Below are 19103 nucleotides of genomic sequence, written 5' to 3'. Positions count from 1 at the left end.
TAAATGACTGGGCCCTTATCTTGTAATTATGCATCTTTGCTGAGACTCTCCCACTGCTGAAAGCTTCTCAAAATTAACCCTGACAAGCCCCCTTAAGATCTGCTGTGTTTGCAGAAATATAAACTCAGCCAATTTAGTCTTTTTTAATAGGACAACACTCTAATCCCAGCAATTAGCCAGGTGAATCTCCTTTGGACTGCCTTCAATCCTTTTTAGATAAGGGGGCAAAACTGTGAGCAATAGAGCTGACTATCAAGGCAACAGTCCTGCAATTGTACTCTGTTCCCTGCTCCATCTCATTGACACTCCTCCATTCTTTCCTCCCAAAATGAGATTGTGCTTAACTTTGCCCATGTACATGAACGTTTGACAGTGAAGATAGACACAAATTGCTGGTGTAACTCAGCGGGTCAGGCAGCATCTCTGGAGAAAAGGAACAGGTGACGTTTCGGTCGAGGCCCTTCCGATGATCCAGGAATGAGTGCGTTAGCGTATGAGCATGACAGCACTGGGCATCTACTCGCTGGAGTTGAGAAGGTTAAGGGGAGGACCTCATTGAAACTTATAGAATAATGAAAGGCATGGATAAAGTGGATGTGGAAAGGATGTTTCCGCTGGTGGGAGAGTGTTGGACCAGAAGTCGTAGCCTCATAATTAAAGGGCACACTTTTAGAAAGGAGGTGAGGAGGAACTTCTTCAGTCAGAGGGTAGTTAATCTGTGGAACTTATTGCCGCAGAGTGCTGTGGAGGCCAAGTCAGTGGATATTTTTAAGGCAGAGATAGACAAATTCTTGATTAGAATGGGTGTCAAGGGTTATGGGGAGAAGACAGTAAAATGGGATTAGGAGGCAGAGATCAGCCATGATTGAATGGCGTAGACTCGATGGGCCGAATGGCTTAATTCTACTCCTATAACTTGTGAACTTGAGAAAGGTCACTAATTCCTTTCCTCCAGAGTTGCTGCTTGACCCGCTAAGTTACTCCAGCATTTTGTATCTATCTTCGGGGTAAACCAACATCTGCAGTCCCTTCCTGCAAACTTTGACAGTGAAAGTCCTCATTTTCACCAAGGATGAAGGAACTCACAACCTGGTTACATTCTACTCTTATTACCTAAAAAACAAGAGTAGGTGTAAATCCATATAGCATGAAATAAAAATAACTGCTAGACTTAATTTTGAAACTTCTATGCTGAAAAAATAGTTATCTGCAAAGTGAAAGCCCATTAATCTCCACTTTGATCATATACAGCGTGTGCAGGTTACATAAAAGACCAAGGGAAGCATTTCATTAGCTGGAACACGAGTGCCCCCTGGTGTCCAATACTTTTAACACACACAACTGCCAGGTTAAATGCCTGTTAAGTTCTCTTAGCCAAACTAGTGAAGGGGCTCCTGCAAATTGATGTCAAAGAGGAACTGTGATGGTGTTAAATATTCGTTGTGATAATGCACAACTTGCATAAATCAAAGCAATTAAATCATGCTGCTGCTCGCAGTTCCAGAGACCTGGGTTTGATCCTGAACTCGGGTACTGCCTGTGTGGAGTTTGCACATTCTCCCTGTGACTGAAGAAGGGTCTCTACCCAAAACGTCACCTATCCCTTTTTCCAGAGATGCTACCCGACCCGCTGAGTTACTCCAGCTTTTTGTGTCTATCTCCCTGTGACTGCGTTGCTTTCCTCTGGGTGCTCTGGTTTCCTTCCGTTTCCCAAGATGTGCGGGTTTATACGTTAATTGGCCATAAAGCGGGAGAACTAGTGTGGATGGATGATTATGGGACTACGGTGGGTCAAAGGGCCTGTTTCCATGCAGTATCTTTAAATTAAACTAAACAACTGGATCTGTAATGATCAAAAATTCACAAATTTTGAAAGGTCATGGTGTGAAAAACAAAACTTTCCAGGCATGTACCACACTCTGAGTAAAAACCTCGAAAATCTCCTTTAAAAATTTCCCTCTCTCACCTTAAAGCTATGTCCTCTAGTATCTGACATTTCCATATTTTTTTTGGTTTGTTGGAGGAGGCAGCAAAATGGAGACACAAGTAACTGCAGATGGTAGAATCTTAAGAAAATCATGAAGTACTGGAGGAATTCAATGGGTCAGGCAGCATTTGTGGAGGAAATGGACAAATGACTTTTCAGGTTTGAACCCTTCTTTAGACTGTTAGAAGTTTTTGGAGGAAAGCTGGAAAAAGGAGGTGGGGCTGGGGACAAAGCCTAGAAAGTGAAATGTGGATAGAAGTGTGTGGTGATGATTGGCAGATGGGTGGAGATAGTAACAAATGCTGGAGGTGAATAGGAGTCAAAAGAATGTCAGATAAGGAGAGAAGTGAATGAGTGAAATGTAAAGATGGAGGAAGAGATATGGGTGGAAGGGAATGAGGCTAGTGATAAAAGGGAAATGTAGGACGGAGAACAGAGAAGAGCGAAGGAAGGGAAGAGAGCAGGGTGACTGGTGGGGGAAGGGGTTGGGAGGTGATGAGGGAAATGTGCCGTGTTAGCGTGAGGTGGTGGTGGGGGGGGGGGGGCGGAGATGGGAGCTATTACATGAAATTGAAGAATTCACTATCAACATTGTTGAGTTGTAAGCCACCCAAGCGGAACATGAGATCCATGAGATGCTGTTCCTCCAGTTTACATGCAGCCTCATTCTGGTAATGGAGGAGGCTAAAGACAGAAGGGTCGGCATAGGAATGGGCAGTGAAGTAAAATGGTTAGCAAGTGGAAGGCAGCAAACTTGCCCCAGAAACAGCAAAAAGATAACATTCTGAGGAATGTATTATGGGGTGTCAACTCTACACTCACACCCATTTTTTGAAATAATGCTATAGGAGTTTTGATGTCCGACTAAGAAGCAAAGGAAAGAGATAAAAGGCTCTGAAGTTTTCTGTTAATGATTGCACTGTTCCCAATGATAGTATGGCAACTGTATTTGAACTGCCTGAGATCTCTTCCTTGCATCAAAAAGTGTAGGGTAAAAGCAAGCAATGACAATGTCTTCACCTTACCTTGACAGTAGCCTATTTGAGGATTATATTCAGCATATGCAGAGAGGATACGGAAAAGCTTTGCTTGTCCTTCTTTAGCTTCTGGACTCCTACCCATCAGGGAACAGTGAGTGGGGAAAGATCTCTCTGTGCAAAATAAAATCACAAGTCAAATTCTGCTTCAGACAAAAAAAATTTACATACTAAGAAATGCATAGGTTTATAAACAATTGGTCTATAATTGTCTAGCAGGGATGAAACTTCTCACACTTACCTACCCGCTAGATCCACACTAATCTCTGGCAGAGCTTCCAGCAGCAATATCCTCACTGAAGCCACCACCAGCCAGAATGATGGATTCCTGAGCTGAGCTGAATGTTATCTCTTGAGTGATACTAGAGGTGGGGGTTGGGGTGGGTGGAAAAGAAACTTACCCAGAGCCAAAAATATTTTGACAGCAGCCAAGAATTACCAGACCTAGTCAGCTGTCAAAACTATTAAGAAAAATGCCTCCAACTTCAGAAACTTTGAAAGATTACTTAAAATTAATCACAGTAATACATCTGTTCATAAAATAAACAATTCAGAAAACAAAATGTTAAAATTACATTTACATCTTCTCCTCACAACTGTTCCTCTCCACTGAAGTGGTTGAAACAGAGAGCTCTAACCTGGTGGGTAGTGTTGACATCGCATAATCTAGGGAAATGGAGGAAGTTGGCTGCCCTTTGGTGGTTCTTGAGGAGAACAGAGGTAGTACAGATCTAAAACAGCAAATCTCCATCAGCTTGGGAGTTGGAACTTCTCGAGTTTTTGTTTGGGTGCTCCAAGCTTTCCAATGCTAACATATTGAATGCTGGCAGACATGGAGACATGAAAAAGCTGAGGGACTACCTCATAGAGATCTCCAAACTCATGAAAAAGTTGGGTATAGGAACATTTGTGGAGGCATATCAAAAATAGTCCTCATTCTGATCTCGTTACCAATAAATTCAATAGGGAGTTCAGGAGAAAGTTCTTTGCCCAGACACAGACGAGAAAGTAGAATTCATTCTCACAAGAAGTAGTTGCAGAGATTAGAACTGGTGTGTTTATAAGAGGGATTAAGGAATAGAAAAATAGAATCCCTATCTCAAATCTGAACTAATAGCAGTCCCATTACCTTCCCATGGGGCAGTATAAATACAAAACGTATCGTGCAGAGCCACACTCTTGCCATTACTGTGGATCACTCCTACTACCTCATACTGTCCTCAGAAACTAATCCCACTGCCTTACACTCTCCAGATACAACGTCTGCTTTTCAAAGCAATCATAGTTGATCAATGCTGGCCTCCTCAGTGCCAGATTTCCATAGTCCTCAATGCCTCAAATCTTCAAAGGTTTATCTACATCCACTTTAAGTACTACTGTTGAGCCAGACTCCATAAAGTTATGTGGTAGAGAAATCCACAGATCACCACTACATCTGCAAGAAGAAATGTCTACATAACTGTTTTAAACGAACGGCCACTAATCTTGCAACTATGTCCCTTTGCTTGTGACTCTCCCACTAGTTGAAGCTTCTCTCCCGCTGTTAAGATCCTTTAAGATAACCTCTCGTTCTTTTTAAATACAAATAATTCACATCCAAATTGTTTCCTCTTTCTTGACAGGGAAATCCCTTGATCCCATCTATTAGCTTGGTGTATTTCCTTTAGACTGCCTCCAATGACTTTAGACTTAGAGATACAGTGTGGAAACAGGCCCTGTGGCCCACCAAGTCCACACTGACCAGCGATCACCCCGTACACTAACACTATCCTACACACTAAGAACAATTTACAATTTACGGCCATTTCACCTACCAACCAGTACGTCTTTGGATTGTGGGGGAAATAAGAGCACCCAGAGAAAAACCACGCAATCACAGAGAGAACGTAGAAACTCCGTAGACAGCACCCGTAGTCAGGATCAAACCTGGGTCTCAGGCGCTGTAAGACAGCATCTCTACCACTGCACCACAGTGCTGCCCCTAATGCTACTCTATCCTTTGGGAAGCAGACCGAAACAGTGCAGTACTCCAGGTGTGGCCTTACTAACACCCTGTACAATTGAAATAACTATCTCGAATTGGTAAATAACCAAAGAAAGATGTCACATAACTTTCTAATGCAAGCTATCAACTATCCCAAACCTCCTTAATCCACCTCTTCATTCATATTCGTGGCCCACCCATCACCATTGGCTCAGCTCTACTTTACCAAGCACTCAGCTGTGCAACTCTCTATCCACGCATCCCTTGAGCTTTGTTACCCAATTAACAAGGCTATCACTTCCGCACAATTCATCATCTCACCTACGTCCAATACGATCTGCCTCAAGGTTTCAATCTTGACTTCTGGCTCTCGAGCAGGCGGAAGATTCCTGGTTCCACCTGCCACTCCTGCCCTCACCTTGTCTGCACCGTCCAGTGTGGATATGGCCATCTGCACTCCGTATTCATTCACACCAAGTGTGGATAGCTGGCTGCGGAGCTCCTGCACGTAATCCTGGGAGAAATGTTGGTAGTGTTAAGATAACCAGTTTGTTCCATTAGTCATGGAATCAATTAAATTTATAACACAGAGGGCCTTGTGGCCCATTGCAATTGACCCTAACGTGCAGTCCAGTTTAATCCAACCACCCACACTTGCTTGACATGTTAAATGCTGGGGCAAAATCAGATCTCCACCAACCACTGGATGAAAGAAATTCTCAAAACCTCACTAATTCTTCCATCAATTACTTTAGGATGTTAAATTTCTTTTTTTTAGCTCAGTTTTCACCATGTAGATGTCACAGGGCGGCACGGTGGCAGAGAGGTAGAGTTGCTGCCTTACAGCGCTTGCAGCACCTGAGACCTGGGTTCGATCCCGACTATGGGTGCTGTCTGTATGGAGTTTGTACGTTCTCCCCGTGTCCGCGTGGGTTTTCTCCGAGATCTTTGGTTTCCTTCCAAACTCCAAAGACGTACAGGTTTGTAGGTTAATTGGCTTGGTAAAAAATGTAAATTGTCCCTAGTGTGTGAAGGATGCTGTTAATGTGCTGGGATCGCTGGTCGGTGCAGAATCGGTGGGCCGAAGGGCCTGTTTCTGCACTGTATTTCTAAACTAAACTAAACTGGCAAGACCAGCATTTATTGTCCATCCCTTGAAAACTCCTTCTGGAGAAGGTGCTCCCAAAATTGTGGGAAGGGAGTTCCAGGATTTTGACCAAGTGATGAAGAACAACCGATGATACATCACAGGTAAGTCAGGATGATGTGTGACTTAGAGGGGAATCAACAAGTGGTGATGTTCCCATACACCTGTAGCCATTTCCTTCTTGTTGTTAGAGGTCATGGATTTATAAGATGCTGCTAGAGTAGACTAGGCGAATAACTTTAGTGCATTTTGGAGGTTGTCCAAGCGGCAGCCACTGTGCAGTGGTGGAGGGAAAAAATGTTTGTTGTGATCGGTGGAGTATCAGTCAAATTGCCTGCTTTGTCTATAATGGTGTCAAGCTTCATCTCATCCTTGGCTTGTGTTCTGGTTGATGTTGGAAAAGCTTTGGGTCACACACACCAGAAGATATCCAGCTTCTGGACACAGTTTTTTGGGGGTACATTGGTAAATTGAGAATTCCTTCCTAGCATATGAAAGTTTGATTAAAAATCTGGAAAGTAGCTTTTCTGAATCTGGCGGTACATGCCTTCAGGCTTCTGTATCTTCTGCCCAACAGGGGAGGGGAGGGGAGAGAATGATTTGGGTGTGAGTGATGTTGACTGATTTTGTGAAGCTGCATGAAGTGGAGATAAAGTCAACAGTATGGAGGCTGGTTTATGTGATGGTCAGGGCTGCGTTCACAACTCAGATTTTTTTTATGGTCTTGGCAGAGCAGTTACCATTCCAGGCTGTGGTACTTTCTGTAGAAAATGGCAAGAATCATTGGGTACATGCTGAATTTCCTTTGTCTTCTGAGGAAGTGGAGCCGTTGGAGTACTTTCTTGGCCGTAGATTCAATGTGGTTGGTCCAGGCCAAATTTGGGAAGGGGGGGGGGGGGGGGGGGGTGGAGGCGGGGAGAGTAGTGTTGATGAGAGATGTGAAGAGAGTCAGGAGGAAGTGACAACGCAGTTTGAAACCAGAACGGAGACATAATTCTCATCGTTAATTCCTTATAGAGTCAGAGTCATACAGTGTCGAAACAGGCCCTTCGGCCCAACGAGTCCACAACGACCAACGTGTCCCATCAATGCTGGTTCCACTTGCCTGCGTTTGGTTCATTTCCCTCTGAACCTATCCTATCCTTGTAGCTGTCAATGTTTTTCTTAAACGTTGCAATAGTACGTGCCTCAACTACCTCTTCCGGCAGCTCATCCCATACACCACAACCCTTTGTGTAAAAATGGTATCCCTCAGGTTCCTAATAAATCTTTCCCCCCTCACCTTAAACCTATGCCCTCTGGATCTCGATTCCCCAACACTGGGCAAGAGATTCTGTTCATTGACCTGATCTATTCCTCTCGTGATTTTGTACACCACTATGAAATCATCCCTCGTCCTCCTGTGCTCCAAGGAATATAGTCCTAACCTGCTCAACCTCTTCCTATAGCTCAGGCCCTTGAGTCCTGGCAACCTCCTCGTAAATCTTCTCTATACCCTTTCCAGCTTGACAACATTTTTGCTATAACATGGTGCCCAAAACCAAACACAATACTATAAATGTGGCTTCACCAATGTCTTATACAACTGCAACGACCTCCCAACTTCTAGGTCATATGCAAGGCCAATGTGCCAAAAGCCTTTTTGATCAGCCTATCTACCTGTGATGTCACTTCCAAGGAACTATGTACCTGCACTCACAGATCCCTCTGCTCTACAATATTCCCCAGAGCCCTACAATTCATTGTGCAGGTCTTGGCCATGCTAGATTTCCCAAAAGGCAACATCTCACATTTCTCTGTATTAAATTCCATAAACCATTCCTCAGCCCAGCTGCCCAACTGATCAAGATCCTGTTGCAATTTTGATAACCATCTTCACTATTTACTAATTACTTTTACGTTCATAACTCATGCATGACTTTCAATTATTCAGTTTATTTTTCAGGAGAAATTACCCTGTATTAATTGGGAGAAAATGCTGTAGCCTCTGCTCTTTAAATAGTGTTGTGTTTTCTGAATGAATTGGCCTTGTTTATCACTAAACAACAACGGCAATGTTCTCAACCACAGCCCAGGACACAGCTCACTGACACAATAGATGCTCTATTACAGTAAATCGATGCCCCAATTTGATCAACTAACTGTCCAGTGAAGTCATCTCAATTTTCTCATTATTCTCTCTAAGACAGTATAACAATTGCTGTTAAAATTCAAAACCTTGCAGATCTGAAATGAAACAAGATCTTTGAAAATACTCAATAGGTTGAGCAGTGACTACGGAGGTGATATTTCACCTTTTTTTCAGAATCTGCAAAGTTAAATTATCTCTATCATTTCCTAGTTTTGATTTTAGAAAGGATCACTGATATGAAAAGTTAATTACGTTTCTCCTCTCCATAAAAACACTGCCTAACCTGCAATACAGCACAGAAGCAGGCTCTTCCTCCTACCTGTCCATGTCAATCAAGTTGCTTAACTGAGCTAGTTCCATTTGTCTGCATCTGGCCCATATCCCTCCAAATCTTTCCTATCCATGTACTAGTGTAAGTATCTTTTATATGTTGTACATCTTAATTCCAACTTCCACATACATATACTCACTGGATGATCCACCGGAAATATCCTGCCTAAGTCCTGCCATGATGTTTCTACTTGATTAAAAATGCAACTTCCCCTCGTCTCTTACATACTTCTTTATAATGCCTGTAGTATCTGTACCCCAGAACATTGAACTGCCAGTCTTGTCCCTCCCTTATTTCTATAATAATCCAGTCAGTATATGCCAATCCATGCCCTGAGCTCTTCTGCCTTACCTGTCAGGCCTCTTGCATTAAAATAAATGTAGATTAGTCTATTAGACCTTCCTTGTACCCTATCTGTCCTGTCTACTGAACTAGCTCCCCTTTGCTCATTTTAACATTGATATTTGCCTCGGCTTTAACACATGCAACACTACTGCTTTGGGTACAACTCCACCCCATGTTGCCTGACTAGCTAAAACCCTACCAAGTCGTGGTAGCAAATCACCTCACCAGGATATTGGTTCCCCCCCAGTTCAGATGCAACCCATCACTTGTATTGATCCCACCTGCCTTGGAAGAGAACTCAATGACCTATTTACCCGAAGCCCTCACTCCTGCACCATCTTCTTAGCCACACATCTAACTGTACAATCTTCCTATTTCCTGCCTCGCTAGCCCATGGCATGGGGAGCAATCCTGAGATACAATGTGATAAATTTTGACCATGAACTGGGCGAGATGCTTTCATTACAAGGTGGACCAATGACTAGAGAGCAGAATTAAAACTGTCAAATGGATCAGAGGAGAAATAACCAAGTTGCTGTGATCTGGAAAATGCAGTTCCTGACATGTACCCACACTCCTAGATCCCTCTGTTCTACAACGCTCCCCGGGGCCCCACCATTTCACTGTGAAGGTCCTGCCTTTGTTTGGCTTCCTAAAATGCAATAACTCGCACTTATCTGTATTAAACTCCATTGACAATTCCTCAGCCCAAATGCCCAGATGATCAAGATCTGTGGTAATTTGTGATAACCATCTTCACTTTCTACAATACCAATCACTTTCGTGTCATCTTTAAACTTACCAATAATGGTAATAATGCCTTGCCAAGCCAATAATGCCTTGTTCATTCTCATCCCAATTGTTGATATAAACCACAACCAGCAATGGGGCCAGCACCCATCCTTGAGGCATACGACTAGTCACAGGCCTCCATAGCGAAAAACAGTTGTCCACTATCACCCTCTGCTTCTTTCCATGAAGCCAATTCTCTATCCTGTCAGCAAGCTCTCCCTAGATCCCATGTGGTCTCTCCCAGAGCAGCTTACCCATACCAAATGCCTGTGATTTCTCCTCTCTACATTTGAAATTTCTGACGTAGCAAGTCATAAAAATAAAATAAAGGTGATTGCTCGAAGCCAAGTTACTATAATTTGAATGTTATTATTGGCTTCTATCTGATTAGCATGACGAACTGCTCTGTTTTCTCGAGATTAATTATGCAGCCACTAGTTATTGTTCACAGTCACAATGCATTTTGCGTCTTTCAGAGGCATCAACCTCAGGTATCCTGGACAGTAATTATTCCTCAAACAATAACATGAAAATAATAATTGGCTATTATTGTTATTCTTTATAGGAATTTTACTGTGTAAGAAGTCACTGTTGTGTTAGCAATATTACATAGATTATGTTTCAAAGTACGTCTTTGGTTGCATTGCGACATTATGAATCATGAATATTGATTCAAGTCTATCTTCTTCTTTAACATAATCTCTGCCTTAGTGTTCAGATTAACAGAATATTACTGGTATATTCTAAAAACTTTAAAATAAAGGTGATTCAGGTCAAAAATAGATTTTCCTTACCTGGTAGGTGTGAATGCTTCTCTCTTTCACTCGCTCACTGCCCAAAAGGCATTTCCACAGTTGGCCACGTAGTGCAGTGGGAACTCCCGATTCTAAGAAGCTATGTATCTGAAAAACGTTTTGCAATGAAAAATATATGTAAATATATCCTCTGAATGCCATGCACTGGCATTCTACTTAGCAATACCCACAGGGTGGTGACTCATTACAAAGCTCATCTGAACATTTGCAGGTATGCATCTCTGTAGAAAAAGGGTGGGTGACATTTTGGGCCGGGACCTTTCTTCAGACCCTTTTGTAATTGCACCTAACTGTGCCGAGAATTTGGCGCAAACCCCATCTTTCCCCTCTTTTATGCCAGGAATCTGGTGCAATCCACTGTCTTTCCTTTTAGGTCCAGTCATGTTTATTGCCATATGCACATGTACAGTGAAGTACAGGTACACAGAAAAACTTGCTTACAGCAGCATCACGGACCACATAGACTCTGACAACAGGATCAGAATCAGGAGGAAAGAAACCATTTTGCATAAGGCAAGCACATCCTTTTATTCCACAGACACTCAATGTTTTTTCATAGCACCATGAAATTCTAGTTACCTTGTTTGTGCAGGATCCACCGTTCTCATTCCAGTTTCTGAGCATCTCCTGCCATAATTCTATCTTGAAAGTGCTGACACTTGGGTAACTGAGAATAATGATACCAATGTCAAATATGTTAAAACAGAAAATAAGAACAGAATTCAGTAGAGCCTTTCACAAACTCAGTATATCCCAAAGCAATTTACAAACAATTAGGCACATTTAAAATGTAATTTAAGAAACTTTGCAAGCAGCCAACTCCTAAAGACAGCAATGTGATGAACAACCAGCTAATCTTGTGAGATCATGTGTGCAAAAATCTGGACTTTATTATTGTCACAAGTAGCAGGATACAGTGAAAACCTGTGTTTGGTTCCATTCAAATCATACTCATCATGAGGGCAATCAGGTCATACTCAAGCACAACAGGTAGTGCAAAGAGAAAAATACCAGAGTGCAGAATATCGTGCTACATCATTGTAGCATTACAGTTACAGAGAAAATGTAGATAACAAAAGTGCAAGGACCACAATGAGCTAGGTTTGGAGATTATGACTAAACCCTCAGCATATGAGAGGTTCATTCAGAAGTCCCATAACATCATGGAAGAAGCTGGTCCTGAATCTGGTGTTGCGGGATTTTGAGCTTTTGTATGTTCTTCCTGACGGGAGAGGGTTGAAGAGGGAGGTTAGTGATCCTTGATTGCGTTGCCGCTTTCCTGAGGCAACATGAATGGAGATGGAGTCAATGGGGTTGTGTGAAACATCCACAACCCTCTGCAACTTCTTACAGCCTTGGGTAGTGCTATCGCCATACTAAGTCCCGACAGGATGCTTTCTATTGTGCACCTGCAGAAGTTGGTAAGAATGGTTGGAGACATGCCGAGCTTCCTTCATCTCTGAGAAAGTAGAGACACCGGTGTACTTTCTTGGGCGTAGCTTCAATGTAGTTGTTCCAGGTCAAATTGTTTGTGATATTTACACCCAGGAACTTCCAGCTCTCGAACATCTCATCCCGTCCCATCCCATCCAGTGTAGGTTGGGACACTCCAGGCAAGTTAGCCCAACTAGTCCGCCATGGACTGACCTCGGAGGACCCGCCCGGAGGACCCGCTCGGAGGACCGGTTTGCCCGCCAGTCTCCGGTGGGATCGGGAACCTGTCTAAAGGCTCAACAGAATCCGCCTGAAGCCTCGCGGTAGGCGGGACCTCGCTGAAGGCTTACAGTTAGCAGGACCTCGTCCGAAGGCTCGGCGGTCGACGGGATCGGGAACCCGCCCAAAGGCTCGGCTGATAGCGTAACCAGGAGCTGGAGAGGTCAGACGTGAGGAGCAAGGACTAGTAGGAGGGTGAACCGGGGTAATGTCTCCAGCGCCTTCAGGTAGGCTGCAGAAGGCACCCCTGGGACACAAAGATGGCAGGGCGACAGGAGGAGAGGGACGTCAGTTCGCAGGAACTGCTCCGGTACTTCGAGCGAGCGAACCGACCGGACTTTGAATAATGCGCCAATAATGGCGGCGCCCGCATGTGTAATATGTGCAAACGTCATTTTACTGTGATGTTGCATTTGTGACAAATAAAGCACTATTGACTTTTGATCTCCACTTATCACCAATGATGCCGATTGGTGAGTGTACACCCCTTTTCATGAACACAATAACTAGCCCCTTCATCTTGTTGACATTAAGGGAGTGGTTACTATCTTGACACCATGTTATCAAGCTCTCTATCTCCTTTCTGTACTCTGTTTTGTCATTATTTGAGATCGTGCCCACTATGGTGGTATCATCTGCAAATTTATAAATGGAGATAGAGCAGAATGTGGCCGCAAAGATCCCGACTTGAAACCGCCTAACCATATTCTCCAGAGATGCTGCCTAATCCGTTGAGTTACTCTTTTTGGATGTAAAAACAGATGGGTTAGTTAGTGAGTTTGCAGATGACTCCAAGATTATTAGATTTACAAACTGCGAGCAACACTGTCAAAGTATACAGAAGTATATAGATCGGCTACAGAAATGGGTGGCGAAATGGCAGATGGATCCAAGCAGGTGTGAGATTGCACTTCAGGAGATTGAATGTAAGGGAAAATATACAATTAATGGCAAAACCTGAACAGCATTGATGTACAGAGGGATTCTATTACTCACCCACACCCCAGGGACAATTTCCATGGATAATTAACTCATGCGGTCACAGGGTGAATGTGCAAACTCCACACAGTCAGCACTGGAAGTCAGGATCCAACCTAGGCCACTGGACCTGTGAGGTATCAACTCTTCTAACTATGCCACTGTCACATTTGTATGCTTCTTCATGCTCTATAATGGCCGAGGTGGACTGAGGGCATTTTCAAAACCATTTTGAAATGATGGCCAGTAAAAATGGAGAAGGCGCATTCAGTATAATAATGTTTAAAAGGCATTTGGACAAGTATTTGGATGGGAAAGTAGTGTTCAGGCTTAATGAAGGCAAATGGGAATGGAGTAGATAGACGTCAAGGTCAACATGGATGAGTTGGGCTGAAGGGCCTATTTCTGTGCTATACAGCATTATAAAAAACTCATCAGGAGCATGCAGGAGCTCAATGTGAATGGCAGAACTTTCAAGCTACCCAACCTGCTTCTTGCCTACCCAACTAGTTGCAGAGCACGTGTGTCCCACATTAACCTCATCGCTCACCCCAAAAAAGCAAACAGAACTGAAGCAAAATAAAGCATTCTAAGACCGGAGGGACTACCTAAGAAGACTTGCAATGCTTTTGTTGAATATGTTCACTCTGGTGTCTGGACAGTGAAGCTTATTCAGTTGATTTGATCTGATGCATTGTGGCTGTTTTTTAAAAATTAGTTAACTTTTGAATATTATGCAGGTTTTCTTTTGCCCTATTGATGGTGGTGTATTGATTGGGGTTGGTCTTGTAAGAAAATAACTGCAGATGCTGGTACAAATCGAAGGTATCACAAAATGCTGGAGTAACTCAACAGGTCAGGCAGCATCTAGGAGAGAGGGAATGGGTGACGTTTCGGGTCGAGACCCTTCTTCAGACTGATGTCAGGGGGGCAGGACAAAGAAAGGATATAGGTGGAGACAGGAAGACAGTGGGAGAACTGGGGGGGGAGAGGGACAGAGGAACTATCTAAAGTTGGAGAAGTTAATGTTCATACCGCTGGGCTGCAAGCTGCCCAAGCAAAATATGAGGTGCTGTTCCTCCAATTTCCGGTGGGCCTCACTATGGCACTGGAGGAGACCCATGACAGAAAGGTCAGACTGGGAGTGGGAGGGGGAGTTGAAGTGCTCAGCCACCGGGAGATCAGGTTGGTTAAGGCGGACTGGGCGAAGGTGTTGAGCGAAACGATCGCCGAGCCTGCATTTGGTCTCGCCAATGTAGAGAAGTTGACATCTAGAGCAGCGGATACAATAGATGAGGTTGCAGGAGGTGCAGGTGAACCTCTGTCTCACCTGGAAAGACTGTTTGGGTCCTTGGATGGAGTTGAGGGGGGAGATAAAGGGACAGGTGTTGCACCTCCTGCGGTTGCAGGGGAAAGTGCCCGGGGAGGGGTGGTTTGGGTAGGAAGGGACGAGTGGACCAGGGAGTTACGGAGGGAACGGTCTCTGCGGAATGCAGAAAGGGGAGGAGATGGGAAGATGTGGCCAGTAGTGGGGTCCCGTTGGAGGTGACGGAAATGTCGGAGGATGATTTGTTGGATATCCTAGATGCTGCCTGACCTGCTGAGTTACTCCAGCATTTTATGATACCTTGGGTTTGGTCTTGTTCATTGAAAGTACCTTATTGAGTCAATTAGTCTTGTTCGTTTATAGTATTTCGTCTTGTCTCCTTTTCATCTCTAGCCTTGTCCACCCATTTGCCAATCATTTGATAGGCCTTGTACCGTTCCCACCACTATTCCTGCTTTCTCCCCCCTTACAATCAGTCTGAAGAAGGGTCACAACCAGAAATGCTGCCTGACCCACTGAGCACTTCAAATTTTATTCATTGATAGTATTTTTTTGTTGTTGGTTTGTTTCTGGTTTACTAATGTGGTTTATTCAGTGGTTTTGATTTGATATATCAATAGCATGACTTGTTTAATGAATTTTCTCTGGTCAATTAATGGCCTGTTTTATTGATGGTCTGGCTAGGCGAATGGTTCCGATCTGGTTTATTAATAGTCTGACTTGTTGAGTGGACTTTCTCTGGTGTATTGATGAATTTGTCTTTTGATGTTTTGGTTCAGTTTATCGATGGTCTGGTTTGCTGAGCACATTTTCTCTAGTTTACTAACGGTGTAATTTTATTTTCTTTGCCTAATTGACCGTCTGTTTTGTTGGGCCGCCTTGCTCTATTGACAAGTTCTCTGAGCAGGGTTGGCCTGGTTTATTGAGTATTGTGTAGGTTTCATTTTGCCCTATTGATTGTGGTCACTATTGACAGCTGGTCACTTGCCTGTATTCATGGCTGCGATGTTGTTGCTTCCACCTGTCACAATGTCTCCGGAACACGGCGAACCCGAACTCATCGAAGCCAAGCACACATTGCTTCTCGGACGGGCAGCAATTCATGTTCTGTTGGCGACTGTGTTTGTAAGACTCCAGCCGCAGCAACGGCAAAACTTCACTGAACCGCCAATCAAAGGCAAATTCGAATCCAGCGCCGCAGATGCCCCGCTCCCCACCGATTGGATGGGACGCGCGATTGTCAAGCCGGGCCCCGACCAATGGCTACTCTCGCGTCTGTCGATTGGGCGACGTCTGCACCAATCAGAGGTCGCACAGGCCTTCAACTCTGCATTGGGGAAAACTTTTGGAAGTGTTAGCCCCTTTTATCCGAAGTTTTTCGTATTGATGTTCCTGCAGTGATCTCCAATTTCTCGTCGTGGATCCCTCCAGAGACCGACAACTAGGTGGGTGTTCCTGTTGATCAGAAAAGTCAACAAAGCCATGCACGCACTCTGAATTACAAACACCACTAAGTATCAGTAGACATTGTTTAAATACTATGTAAGGGGAAGAAATCTCGATAATAATCAATTAATGTAAAATAATAGTTTCACTGTCGTGACATCACAATCGTAAAATAACATCAGCCTTAATTTTCTTACATTTTAGGTTTTGAAGTAAATAGTTACAATATCTAAAAATAAAATAATATTTTATGGCTTAAAAGTTTAACTGTGGTTCATGAAATACAGCTTGCCCAGCAATGGCGTATGATTTAGCTACAGTTGGAAGGACGTTCATAATAGGGCTGTTCTTCCTGCTTGTATATCTGGTTAAGTGTTGCATTTAATTTTAGCTGGGTAGCTCCACTCAGGGGCAGGTAGACACAAAATGTTGGAGTAACTCAGCGGGTCAGGCAGCATCTCGGGAGAGAAGGAATGGGTGACGTTGGAGACCGCGAATGGAGACCGTCTCGACCTGAAACGTAACCCATTCTCTCCTGAGATGCTGCCTGACCCACTGAGTTACTCCGGCATTTTGTATCTACCTTCGATTTGAACCAGCATCTGCAGTTATTTTCCTACACTTGCATTCAGGGGCAGTGCAGCTGTGGCTACCTGCAGTGTAAGTCACCAGTTGACATTTCAACTATTTTTCAAGAGTTGTCCTTTGGGTGGATCAGTGACCCATCACTTGGCACCTTGCAGAAATGTCAGAGTTGCTTCGTGAGTGCACAGCTCTGAGTGGTGACAGTGCCCCCACTGTGCAATCAGGGAATTCTAGCAACAATGTTTGTTTTTACTCTTTAAAATGATTTTTAAAAGACATTTGGACAAAGATGAATAGGAAGGATTTAGCGGACGATGAGCCAAATGCAGCCAAATGGAACACGCCCAATATGCCGATTTGATTGGCATGGACAAGTTGGGCCAAAGAGCCTGTTTCCATGCTGTACAGCTCTATGACTCTATTTTCATGCATCCCTTCTCTAATATCCAGTCATATCAATTTGTGTTTTGAATGCTATCATTAATTGAATTTCTAAGATCCTCTAGGATACAGAATTCCAAAAATTCACTATAATCTAGTGAAGAAATTTCAACTTGTGTCAACCCCGAACACTTCTTTCTTTTGAGACTATGGTAATATACAGTCACATTGGGCTTATGTATGACATGGAGAACTCTCAGTTTCCATATTCTGAGGTTGCAAGAGAGAGACGTAGCTTAGCAACGTGTTGAAGAGCAGGCTAAATTTAATGCATTCAGTTGGTAATTGAGGGAATGGATATTCTATTCATTGTACAAATCAATTCTGTAAAACATTTCTCTTCATTGATTTAGAGAATATATAATCCTTCTTCAGATAATGACTAAATAAAAGTCATGGAAAAAGATTTAATTTAGTTCATAAAGAAATAAAAGACATTTTGCAGTAATTGACACTAACCCATTTTGTATTTACTTACATATTTTTAAAATATATAGTTGGGAATAATTGCAAATGGAGAAAAATACAAAAGCTTTTATTTAAGCAACAATCTGTCACATTTCTTAGGGCAAGGTAAAACACTATGTGCTCAATGAATTAATCTGATCCAGACTTTACACACATGATCTCACAAGATTAATGACCACCAACAACTTGTATTCAAATAGCACCTTTAATATAGTAAAGCATTCCAACACAGATCCAGTCTGAAGAAGGGTATGGAAGCGAAATGTTTTTCGTCTATTTCCTCCATAAATGCTGCCTGACCCGCAGTTACTCCAACACTTTGTGTTTTGCTCAAGATTCCAACATCTGCAGTTTCTTGTATGTCCACAGTATGATATAAGAGAAGATAATCCAGTCAGATGTGGATTTTAAGCATTTTCTTAATTTCTCACAATGAGGTAATTCAGCCCATTGCTTCTATGCCAGTTCTGAGCATTCCCTCAGTTCCATTCTCCTATTCATTTTTCACTAGCCTATTCTCTCCCATATCGCCATCAAGGACCCACCGTCCTGATGTACCAGGAGGAAATACTTGCAGTCACAGCAAGAATGTGCAAACCCCACAGTCGGGATCGAACCCAAATTCCTGGAGCTGTGTAGCAAACAGACGGACTTGCAGAGCTTGGGATTTGGTTACTGAAGACATGTGAAAGTGATTAAAATTGGGGAAATTCAACTGTAGGAGTCTAGACATCTCAGTGCTATAAAACTGGAAGGATTATAGAGATAGGAAGGTGCAAGACCATGGATGGATTTGAAAGCAGATGCACATATTTTGAATTTTATTGTTCAACTGGAAGTAATGAAGATCAACAAGCACAGGAGTGATGAGTGAACAGAATCTGGAGCAAGTTTGAACATGGGTGGCAGTATTCAAACGATCACAAACTTAATGACACCAGAATAAGAGATGCTGGCTAGAAGAATCATAGAACAGTCAAGTCTAGATAGAAATGCATGAATCACCAGTTAGTGGTTGGTGATTGATGAATGAAGTACTTGATGAAGGTAATTGGTAGAGTTGTTGCCTTTCAGCACTTACAGCGTCAGAGCTGGGTTCGATCTGACTACGGGTGCTTGTCTGTATGTTTTCTCCGATCTTCGGTTTCCTCCCACATTCCAAAGATGTACAGGTGTGCAGGTTAATTAGTATTGGCTTGGTACAAATGTAAATTGCCCCTAGTGTGAGTAGGATAGTGTTAGTGAGTAGGATAGTGTTAGTGTCGCTGGTTGGTGTGGACTCGGTGATCTGAAGAGCCTGTTTCCTCGTTGTATCTCTAAACTAAAACAATTAAATGTGCCCACATCATTAGAGGAACTCCCATTCATATACGAGCAGTGTCAATGATCTTTATGTACAGGTAGTATGGTTTTTGATGTGAAGAGTCTATATGTTGTGATTGTTTAATGTTAATAATGTACAAAATAATGGAATGAGAAATTATCTTCCCTCTCTTCAGATAGTGAATTGATGCATATATAGTGTACATTTTGCACTAAAAGATTATTAATTCTCATACAATACTATCTTTGAAAA

The 19103-nt window shown here is 43.0% G+C and overlaps 1 protein-coding gene across 2 annotated transcripts in view; it reads right to left on the bottom strand.

The window, feature by feature from the left end:
- Positions 1 to 19103, bottom strand: part of LOC144602092 (TBC1 domain family member 14) — a 73383-nt gene that overhangs the window by 47433 nt on the left and 6847 nt on the right. For both annotated transcript variants that reach the window (XM_078414792.1, XM_078414793.1), the window contains 5 exons: positions 15576 to 16042; positions 11149 to 11236; positions 10549 to 10656; positions 5330 to 5522; positions 3013 to 3138 (listed from right to left, as the gene is read on the bottom strand). In XM_078414792.1, the coding sequence (XP_078270918.1) occupies positions 3013 to 3138; positions 5330 to 5522; positions 10549 to 10656; positions 11149 to 11236; positions 15576 to 15691 (631 nt within the window). In that variant the 5' untranslated portion in view covers positions 15692 to 16042. The remainder of the gene's footprint in view (positions 1 to 3012; positions 3139 to 5329; positions 5523 to 10548; positions 10657 to 11148; positions 11237 to 15575; positions 16043 to 19103) is intronic.

Source organism: Rhinoraja longicauda, chromosome 18 (assembly GCF_053455715.1).
Source record: "Rhinoraja longicauda isolate Sanriku21f chromosome 18, sRhiLon1.1, whole genome shotgun sequence".
Lineage (NCBI taxonomy): Eukaryota > Metazoa > Chordata > Chondrichthyes > Rajiformes > Arhynchobatidae > Rhinoraja > Rhinoraja longicauda.
The sequence above is the reverse complement of the archived record's forward strand: the minus strand, read 5'-3'. Positions and strand labels throughout refer to the sequence as shown.